This window comes from Triticum aestivum, chromosome 2A, assembly GCF_018294505.1.
Source record: "Triticum aestivum cultivar Chinese Spring chromosome 2A, IWGSC CS RefSeq v2.1, whole genome shotgun sequence".
Lineage (NCBI taxonomy): Eukaryota > Viridiplantae > Streptophyta > Magnoliopsida > Poales > Poaceae > Triticum > Triticum aestivum.
The window spans coordinates 544,303,277-544,313,629 of record NC_057797.1 but is presented as its reverse complement, the minus strand read 5'-3'; the positions used below and the strand labels follow the sequence as shown (position 1 = coordinate 544,313,629).

General features: G+C 54.1%; 1 protein-coding gene across 1 annotated transcript; it reads right to left on the bottom strand.

Annotated features, from left to right (window-relative positions):
• Nucleotides 1-6,266: 6,266 nt before the first annotated feature.
• Nucleotides 6,267-10,184, bottom strand: LOC123189338 (putative lipoxygenase 5; the record flags this gene model as incomplete). Its single annotated transcript, XM_044601734.1, is given in 7 exon segments — nt 6,267-7,301; nt 7,389-7,655; nt 7,746-8,158; nt 8,294-8,379; nt 8,499-8,822; nt 9,082-9,600; nt 9,958-10,184. Coding segments are annotated over 7 exon segments (2,590 nt in total), but the record flags the coding sequence as incomplete, so codon positions are not given.
• Between the last annotated feature and the right edge of the window lie 169 nt (nt 10,185-10,353).

Sequence of the window (10,353 nt, the reverse complement as noted above, 5' to 3'; positions counted from 1 at the left end):
AACTGGATACGTGTTTTTATTGAACGGAGGAGCTGTTAGTTGGTGCAGTTTTAAACAAAGCGTCGTAGCAGGATCTACATGTGAAGCGGAGTACATAGCTGCTTCAGAAGCAGCAAATGAAGGAGTCTGGATGAAGGAGTTCATATCCGATCTAGGTGTCATACCTAGTGCATCGGGTCCAATGAAAATCTTTTGTGACAATACTGGTGCAATTGCTTTGGCAAAGGAACCCAGATTTCACAAGAGAACCAAGCACATCAAGAGACGCTTCAACTCCATCCGGGATCAAGTCCAGGTGGGAGACATAGAGATTTGCAAGATACATATGGATCTGAATGTTGCAGACCCATTGACTAAGCCTCTTCTCGAGCAAAACATGATCAGCACCAAGGCTCCATGGGTGTTAGAATCATTACTGTGTAATCTATATTATTGACTCTAGTGCAAGTGGGAGACTAAAGGAAATATGCCCTAGAGGCAATAATAAAGTTATTATTTATTTCCTTATATCATGATAAAAGTTTATTATTCATGCTAGAATTGTATTAACCGGAAACATGATACATGTGTGAATGCATAGACAAACAGAGTGTCACTAGTATGCCTCTACTTGACTAGCTCGTGGATAAAAGATGGTTATGTTTCCTGGCCATAGACAAAGAGTTGTCATTTGATTAATGGGATCACATCATTAGGAGAATGATGTGATTGACTTGACCCATTCCGTTAGCTTAGCACTTGATCGTTTAGTATGTTGCTATTGCTTTCTTCATGACTTATACATGTTTCTGACTATGAGATTATGCAACTCCCGTTTACCGGAGGAACACTTTGTGTGCTACCAAACGTCACAACGTAACTGGGTGATTATAAAGGTGCTCTACAGGTGTCTCCGAAGGTACTTGTTGGGTTGGCGTATTTCGAGATTAGGATTTGTCACTCCGATTATCAGAGAGGTATCTCTGGGCCCACTCGGTAATACACATCACTTAAGCCTTGCAAGCATTGCAACTAATGAGTTAGTTGCAGGATGATGTATTACGGAACGAGTAAAGAGACTTGCCTGTAACGAGGTTGAACTAGGTATTGAGATACCGACGATCGAATCTTGGGCAAGTAACATACCGATGACAAAGGGAACAACCTATGTTGTTATGCTGTTTGACCAATAAAGATCTTCGTAGAATATGTAGGAGCCAATATGAGCATCCAGGTTCCGCTATTGTTTATTGACCGGAGACGTGTCTTGATCATGTCTACATAGTTCTCGAACCCGTAGGGTCCGCATGCTTAAAGTTCGATGACGGTTATATTATGAGTTTATGTGTTCTGATGTACCGAAGGTAGTTCGGAGTCCCAGATGTGATCACAGACATGAGAAGGAGTCTCGAAATGGTCGAGACGTAAAGACCGATATATTGGACGACTATATTTGGATATCAGAATGGTTCCGGGTGAGATCGGGATAATACCGGAGCACCGGGAGGTTATCGGAACCCCCCGAGAGGTATATGGGCCTTAATGGGATTTAGTGGAAAGGAGGATAAAGGAGCAAGGGAGGTGCCCCCCCCCCAAGCCCAATCCGAATTGGGAGGGGGGCCGCCCCCTTTCCTTCCTCCCTCCTTCCTCTTCCTTCCCTCTCCCTCTCCAAATAGGAAAAGGAGGAGTCCTACTCCCGGTGGGAGTAGGACTCCCCACTTGGGCGCGCCTCCTCCCCTTGGCCGGCCCTCTCCTCCCCCCTTTATATACGGAGGAGAGGGGCACCCCATAGACACAACAATTGATCTCTTGGATCTTTTAGCCGTGTGTCATGCCCCTCTCCACCATAGTCCACCTTGATAATATCGTAGCGGTGCTTAGGCGAAGCCCTGCGATGGTAGAACATCAACATCGTCACCATGCCATTGTGCTGACGGAACTCTCCCTCAAAGCTCGTCTGGATCGGAGTTCGAGGGATGTCATCGAGTTGAACGTGTGCAGAACTCGGAGGTGACAAGCGTTTGGTACTTGATCGGTCGGATTTTGTAGACGTACGACTACATCAACCATGTTGTGCTAACGCTTCCGCTTTCGGTCTACGAGGGTACGTGGACACACTCTCCCCTATCGTTGCTATCCATCACCATGATGTTGCATGTGCGTAGGATTTTTTTTGAAATTACTACGTTCCCCAACATATACCATATTTACTGTTTGCACTTCGGGGGGGATTGCTTCTGAACCCCGGTATTCGGCCGGCGAGTCTCTTCGTCATCGCTGTCACTGGGCGACCCCTTCCCCTTGTGTTCGGCTTTGAATTTGTTGGCTTGTTTGAAGACCCAACATCTTCTGTTGGTATGGGTAGCTGGTTTATCGGGGGTGCCATGAATCTGGCATGGCCGATCCAATATCTTATCGAGGTTGGATGGTCCGTCTCTATTTGGCTTCGATGGCTTTTTTCGTTGACCGGGCTTGGAGCCACTGAATCCGGCATTAACTGTTGTGTCTTGTGTTATTTCATCATTATTATGACGCTTGTATTTATTGCATTTTGGCTTTCCGTTGCCGTCTCGGACTTCGGAAGTGCCTGGGTCGCTGGTGCCATTGCTCTTACGAGCGAGCCAGCTATCTTCTCCGAGCGGTAAGGGCTGTCATGGATTTTGGTTTTTTCCTGACCGACGTGGCGAGCAAGCCATTCATCTCGGACGCTGTGTTTGAAGGTCGCGAGGGCTTTGGCATCCGGACAGTTGACAATTTGGTTCTTTTTAATTAAGAACCTCGTCCAGAGCTTTCTGGCTGACTCTCTAGGCTGCTGGATGATGTGACTTAAGTCATCGACATGTGGTAGCCGGACATATGTACCTTGGAAGTTATCGCGAAAGGCGACTACCAGGTCTTCCCAACTGCCAATGGAGTTCTCCGGAAGGCTGTGTAACCAGTGCCGAGCTGGTCCCTTTAGTTTTAGTGGTAGATATTTAATGGCGTGGAGATCATCACCACGGGCCATGTGGGTATGGAGAAGAAAGTCCTCAATCCATACCGCGGGATCTGTTGTTCCATCGTATGATTCGATGTTTATGGGTTTAAACCCTTCTGGGAATTCATGGTCCATTACTTCTTCAGTGAAGCAAAGTGGGTGAGTGGCGCTTTTGTATCGGGCCGCATCGCGACGTAGCTCGGATAGAGTCCGTCTACGGTTCGCGGCCCGGACGTGAGTATAGCTATTTTGTTTGGCTAGATAGCCGTTATCGCGTGTCGGGGCACGTCTCCGTGATACGCAGATTTATCTATTCTGACCTGATCTACCGTCTGAGTCCTGCAGTAGGTCATATGTGTGTCCTTGAGTTGTTTTATGTTCGACTTGAGTTGCCGCTTTATCCCGACCGTGTGCTGGTCGGTCAGCCGCATTGCGCAATGATGGTACGGGCTCCAGCGCCTCGTCATCGAACTGAGGTAGCAATTTGTGCTTCGGGTAACTTTTGGTTGGGCGCTTGAGGCCGTATTCTTCGGTTGCCAGGACATCGGTCCATCTATCATTGAGCAGATCTTGATCAGCTTGAAGCTGCTTCTGTTTATTTTTCAGGCTCCTTGCAGTGGCTATTAGCTGGCGTTTGAAGCGCTCCTGCTCAAGAGGTTCCTCGGGAACGATAAAATCCTCGGTGCCGAGGCTCGCCTCCCCCTCGGAGTGCGGGAGATAATTACAGTCCTCCGAGTCTTCGTGCGTGGCCTGTTTATCAGGGCTAATTCGCCCATCTTCCCGTTCATCTTGTTCGGAAGTTGCATCACCGAGGTCTTCATTGTCTTCGGCACAGTCCGGAGTGTTATCTTCTCCTGTGCCTGTGTTGCTATCTTTGTTGCAGCGTGACTTAGAGAGGCACCGCTGACGTCTACGCTTTGGTTGTATCTCGGGAGGCTTATCCTCGACCGGATCTTCCTTGTCATCTCCGATATTCTCTTTTGGTGCGTCCACCATGTATACGTCATACGAGGAAGTGGCCGTTCCGCGTTCGGTGAATGGCAGGTTTTGGGCCTCTTCTTCTCCGGCATCGTCGAACATACTGTCGATGTCGTCGGAGCCATAATTGAGCATGTCAGTTGAGTCTTTGACAGTGGCTATTAAGTGGGCGGGGGGTGGGAAGCGAAATTCGTCGGCCTCCAGGTCAAACCGGATATAATTTGGTTGTGAGTCCCCCGCTAGGGAGAGTGTTTTTAATGAGTTTAGCACGTCGCCTAAAGGTGAGTGCCGGAAGATGTCTGCGGAGCTGAATTCAACGATCGACGACCGATCAAGCTCATCATGCGCGGATGCACAGGCTTTGGAACCTGTAGCCGGAAACGTGTCCGGGGTTCTGGTAACACAGATCTCACTTGAGGTTGGGTCTGTGTGTGGCTCCAACGCCGCTGAGTCTGCGGCCTCCATGGCGGGGTTGAGCCTCCCGTCCTCGGACGGCGTGACCTGCTCCAGATCTAGAGCCGAAGTAGTTGTAGGTTCTATCTCCTGGGTGTAGTTCGATGACAGATTTAAGCCATGTTCATCGTGGTGACATGGAGCGGCTACTACCGCGGTCTCGAATCCATCGAAGATCAAGTCTTCGCGGATGTCCGCGGCGTAGTTCAAGCTTCCAAATCTGACCTGGTGGCCAGGGGCGTAGCTATCGATCTGCTCTAGATGGCCAAGCGAGTTGGCCCGCAGTGCGAAGCTGCCGAACACGAAGATCTGTCCGGGGAGGAAGGTTTCTCCCTGGACAATGTTGTTGTGGATGATTGATGGGGCCATCGAACCTCTTGGCGGCGACACAGCGGAACCCTCAATGAAAGCACCAATGTCGGTGTCAAAACCGGCGGATCTCGGGTAGGGGGTCCTGAACTTGCGTCTGAGGTTGATGGTAACCGGAGACAGGGAACACAATGTTTACCCAGGTTTGGGCCCTCTCGATGGAGGTAAAACCCTACATCCTGCTAGATTAATATTGATGAGCATGGGGGTTACAAGAGTTGATCTACCACGAGATCGTAATGGCTAAAACCCTAGAAATATAGCCTACCTGATTATGATTGTTCTCTACGGACTAACACCTCAGTTTATATAGACACTGGAGGGGACTAGGGTTGTACAAAGTCGGTTACATAGAAAGACAATAGTATATCCGTCCGCCTAGCTTGCCTTCCACGCAAAGGAGAGTCCCATTCGTACTCGGGAGAAAGTCTTCTATCATGTATCTTCATGGCCCAATAGTCCAGCCCATGTCCAACAGGCCGGACGCCCGATGACCCCTTAGTCCAGGACTCCCTCAGACACATCCAAACCATAAAACAACAATAGGCACTAGTGTTCGATCTTCATTCGACAACTGCTCCGAGGCCTCCCTCCTCGGTCATGGAAGTGGTAAAGCGACATGGGCATAGTGATGGCCTTTGTCCCCTTTACGTGGTGTCCAAATCATGGACGCATATCTTCTTTAGTCCCATTGCCCGCCTTTCGTGGAGCTGTGTTCGTGAGGCTATAGGTCCAAGGGGCAAGGCTCAGACCTAGGTGACTTTCTGGACACGAAGGCTCCATATACTAGGAGGAGGAGATGCCCATTTCTATTTGGTGTTCGCGGCAATGATCTAGACCTTATGGATGACATCACAATAGTATGGCTACCGAGAAGGTTTTGTGTGATGTGTCGCTGACTTTGTGTTTAAAATGTTGTTTTTTATGTAGTATCGGCGTTCGTTCTGTAGGCGGCGGGACATAGACTCGCTGGGTTGCATACTGGATGGTCTGCAGTTCGTCACCCATCAACTCTTGGCGCCCCTTAGTAGTGTCTTGCATTGTTTGTTTTCCACTTTTAGGTCATGTTTTTTTGTTGCCCCAACAGACTTATTGTTTCCTTTCTTCATACTTGGATGACTTGTGTATGAACATGCGTTGGTGCTTTATTTATAAAGCGGGGCAAAAACCTATTTCAAGATATTTAGCTAAACGATTCCGGTTTTTACTGGCAGTCTACACAGTTTTCCCTTTCGATGTTTGGTATGCCTTTGTTCAAAGTTTTGCATTATGAGTTGGACCAATGCAGCTGGGCCAAGTGTGGATCTACTAATTGATATTGTACATATAGTTACAGTAACATTACATTTCGTTGATTTAGTTTCCATTGTGATGTTGTTTTCTAATGTAGGCCAACCAAGTAAGCCATGACAAAATTGGCACTGGATTATTTTGAGGTATTACTCTGAATTACTTTCCATTGTTATGATGTTCAAGTTTTGAGCTAGTACTCTGAATTATTTTCCATTGATTTACACATGTTTCAAGCATCTGTCGGAATCCCTTTACTATAGGAACTTACAAGATCATTTACACATTCCACTATATTAGCATGCCCCAGTTTTTGAACAGAAAAAAAATGCAATTAAATCTTCTCCTATCTGGGCCCAAATCAATGGCGATTCGGCCCTTCACGGCGAGGGCCCAAATCAATGGCGTTTCTCTCTTATCTACTTTCCCTGAGACGTTCCCTGCCCAAAGTATATCGAGGCTGAAAAATTCCCACGGTCCCTTGAATTTACTCTCTGCGGGCTAGATGGTGACGCTGTTCGGGACGCCTCGGCAGGTGATGCCCGGCCCGGACGACGGCGCCATGAGCTCGTACGGCAGCACGCCGGCGCCACAGCGGTTGCGCCGGGAGGGGTCGGCGTTGCGCCGCTCGATCTCCTCCTCGGCGCGGCGCACCTCCGCGGCGAACTCGCGCGCGGCAGCCAGCGCCGCCGGGTCCGCCGTCCACTCCTCGTTGGGCCGCTCCCCGAGGTACTGCTCGTCGGCGGAGTGCGTGGAGAGCGTGTCGATGACCGTCATGAACGTCGTCGTCTGCGTGAGGCTGGGCAGCGCCGACAGGTAGAACCGGTGCGGGTCCGCGACGAGGTGCTCGTACTCCGGGTCGCCCTCGGCCGGCACCAGCCGGCGCATGAGCGGCGGCCGGTTGGGGATGTAGCCGCCGAGCGGGTACTGGCCGAAGTTGAGCGCCGCATGCTGCGCCGAGCACAGCCACACCAGCGTGGTGAGCAGGGACGCGAGGTCGCCGGCCGTCGTGAGGCGCGGCCACCACGGCGCGTCGCGCTTGTCCGGGTGCCCCACCTGCACGGCCTCTGTGTACCACGACTGCAGCTCGTAGTCGTCCTGCACGGCCTCGTCGGACGGGTAGTAGGCCGCCACGTAGGCCTCGCACCACCGCGCGATGGCCGACCAGAGGAGCAGCCCGTCGGTGGCGTAGGGGTAGTCCTCGATGAGCAGCCGGAGCCCGTGCGGCTGGCTCGCGTCCTCCACCGCCATACCTCTGCGACAAACCAAGCACCAAATGAATTTTTGTGCTACTGCAACGGTCGATAGGAGCAGAGCCATTTGAAGTGAAGCTTGTAGGTACCTTCTGATGAGGTCGGCGGGGAGGCCTTCCTGGTCGAGCCGCCAGAGGTTGTCGTAGGCGAAGGAGCTCATCTCCATGCAGTAGCGGCCAGGGGTGAACCCCGACTCGATGACGCCGTCTCCGTTTATGAGGATCTGCCGCGCCAGCGCGTTGATCTTGAGCGTGTAGCGCATGTGCGGCTTGAGCAGCTTGAAGATGGGGTGCATGGCGCTCATCTGCCGGTGCGCCGCGATGATGAAGGGCTCCATGCACGCGTGCGTCCTCAGCCTGCACCGCCAAAACGATCGCTCAGCTCAGTTCGTCTGCCACCATCGCCGGCAGTGGGAATTCTGAATCGGTATGTTCAGAGAGGCGTACCAGTGGTTGATGAGCTGGTGGACGCCGGCGTCGTTGGAGCAGACATGGGCCTTGGCGAGCTGCCACAGCCAGATGCTGGTGGCATCGGCGGGGGGCGTGAACACCCGCTTGGCGCGCTTGCAGTCGTCGGTCATGGGCGGCAGGCACAGCTCGATGGCGATGGGCTTCAGCGTGCCCCCGGCCGTCAGGAAGAAGAGCGTGCGCGTCCCGTAGGCCTTCCGGCCGTCCAGCGAGTTGATCCGGTCCAGGAAAGGCATGAAGATGTCGTGGTAGTCCAGCATGTAGAGCTTGTTCTCCTCCAGCGCCTGCCGCACCGACATGCCGTCCAGGTTCCCGATGATGTGCTCCTCCGTGATGGCCGACTCCGGCGGGCCGTAGACAGCCGGGTCAAGCTTGCTCACCGGCGGGAACACCTAGAAAGAAGGCGAAACGCTTTCCTCAGGCCCATTGCACGCACAGAGAGAGTTTGCAGACAGCAACGCACAGTTGTGCAGCTCTGTTTTGGAAGCTGCAGAGTTGCCGTGTTCCGCGCGAGAGGGACGGCTTACCTGAAGCCGCTCGATGTTGACGGGGTTGATGCCAGCCAGCGCCTGCCTCGCGAACTCGTCGTCGCGCAGCCACGCGAACTTGTCCTCTGCAACAACAGGCCATGCCAAGAAAACAAAACAGCGTCAGTACAAAACAAGAAGCCATGGCGTATCTTATCGTATCTCAGTGGGTGATGGACGGACGATTCGGTGGAGGGCTTCTTACTCTTGATGATGTCGGGGGTGTCGTAGCGAAGGAGGCCCTCGCTGTTCTCCTGGATCTTGCGCACGAAGGGGATCTTCTGGAAGAGCTGGTCGTGGAGGGCCTGCTTGAGGCGGAGGCCCTCCTTGAAGAGGTTGTCGACGTCGTGGAAGCCGGCGAAGTCGCGGCTGTCCGGCGAGACGGAGCTCACCAGCAGCGGCATGAAGTTGTGGAGCAGCGCCTTGATGGCGCCCTCGGACAGCATCTCGTTCTTGCCCTCCTCGAACTCCTCGTCGCGCGACACGTAGATGGGCTCCGGGTACTCCACCCTGCTCTCCGCGCCCTCGTCTGCACCCAAACCAAACGCAACGGCCGCGGCGGGTCAGTGTCAACGTCAGTGACGATCGGGTGGTTCGGATACGAAAGCAACGCGCCGGAGCCGGACCGACGGTTTCGCTCCCGCCATGTCGGGGACGACACTGTTGCTATCGGAGAATTTATTGGATGGATGGATGGATGGATCGGTGGACTCGACGCCGACGGTGGTGTCAAGGCAAGGCGGCCATCAAGGAGAAGAGAGGAAGAAGGAGGAGGGAAAGCGACTTGCCTGTGACGGTGCTTGGCCGTGCCGTCCGCATCCGGCGCGGGTACGGCAGCTTGTCGCCGCCGAGGACGGGGCGCTCGAACCCCTCGCCCTTGTCCGGGTTGCCCAGGTCGTTGTACACGTCGTAGTCGTAGGCCCGATCGGTGATCTTGCGCACGCCGGTGCCGCTGCCGCGCAGCTCCTTGAGCTCCCGTCGCCGGAGCTCCCTCAGCCCCGGCGGCGTCTTGGACGGCAGGTAGGGCCTGTTGGTGAAGAAGACCCGCGGGGCCGGGTCGACGCGGGTGGGCTGGACCCACGAGTTGCAGGTGAAGTGCGCCGGGCCGGACGGGAAGCCCTCCACCAGGATGCTCTCGATGAAGAACTCGAGCTGGTGCCGGTTGAGCACGGTGACCGCGCCCGGCTCGCCGAAGGCCGCGTCGACGGTGAACTCCGCCGTGTACACCACCAGCTCCGCCTTGACGTCCCGCTTCTCGAACCACCCCACCAGCTTCGACTTCTTGCTCTTCTTGGGGCCTCCCTTTCCTGGCAACAGCAGAGAAAAAGCGAAGATCCACTCAGCTCAATGCATGCTTGCATCCAATGATTCGCTCTGATTTTGATACTCGACACAAACATGCCACATGCGGGGAAGAAAAGAAGAAAAATCAAATCAATAAACAGAGCGATGGGTAGGTTGGTAAGCTCGGTTTCCATGTGGACACGATGACTCGAAAACGAAGGCGCGCACGCGCAGGTCAAGAGACACCAGCTGGAATATTCTCGCCCCTGGAGCTGAGGCGGCGAACGGAAAGCGGGGGAGAAGAAAAGGAGAAGCTCGATTCAAAGATGCAGCCGACGAGGGCTTCAAACGCGGCAGGGAAGCTTCGCGCGGTGGCTTACTTGGGTCTGTCTCCGTGCTGATGAGCTCGAGCAGGACGCTCCGGCCGACCCTGTCGGCGTAGGCGTCCATCTGCTCGGCGACCTGCTCCTTGACCTCCACCTTGCGCTTCCGGCGCACGGTGACCACGGCCCTCGCCGCCACGCTCTGCGGGTGCGCCTCCGGCCGGGCCACCCTCTCCGCCGGCGCCGGGGTGAGGACGACCCGCTCGGCCAGGGCGCCCACCGGCGCCTTCGAACGCACCGTCCTCCTCCCCTGCCTCCCGCCGAGGCTCGCGAAGCAGAGCCCGCCGCCCCCGCGCTCCCGGCCGCCGCGCGGCGCCGCGGTGCTGGCAGAGCCTGCTGCCTGCAAGAGCGATCTCCCCACCAGCTCCATCGGCGGCATGACCGTAGAAAGAA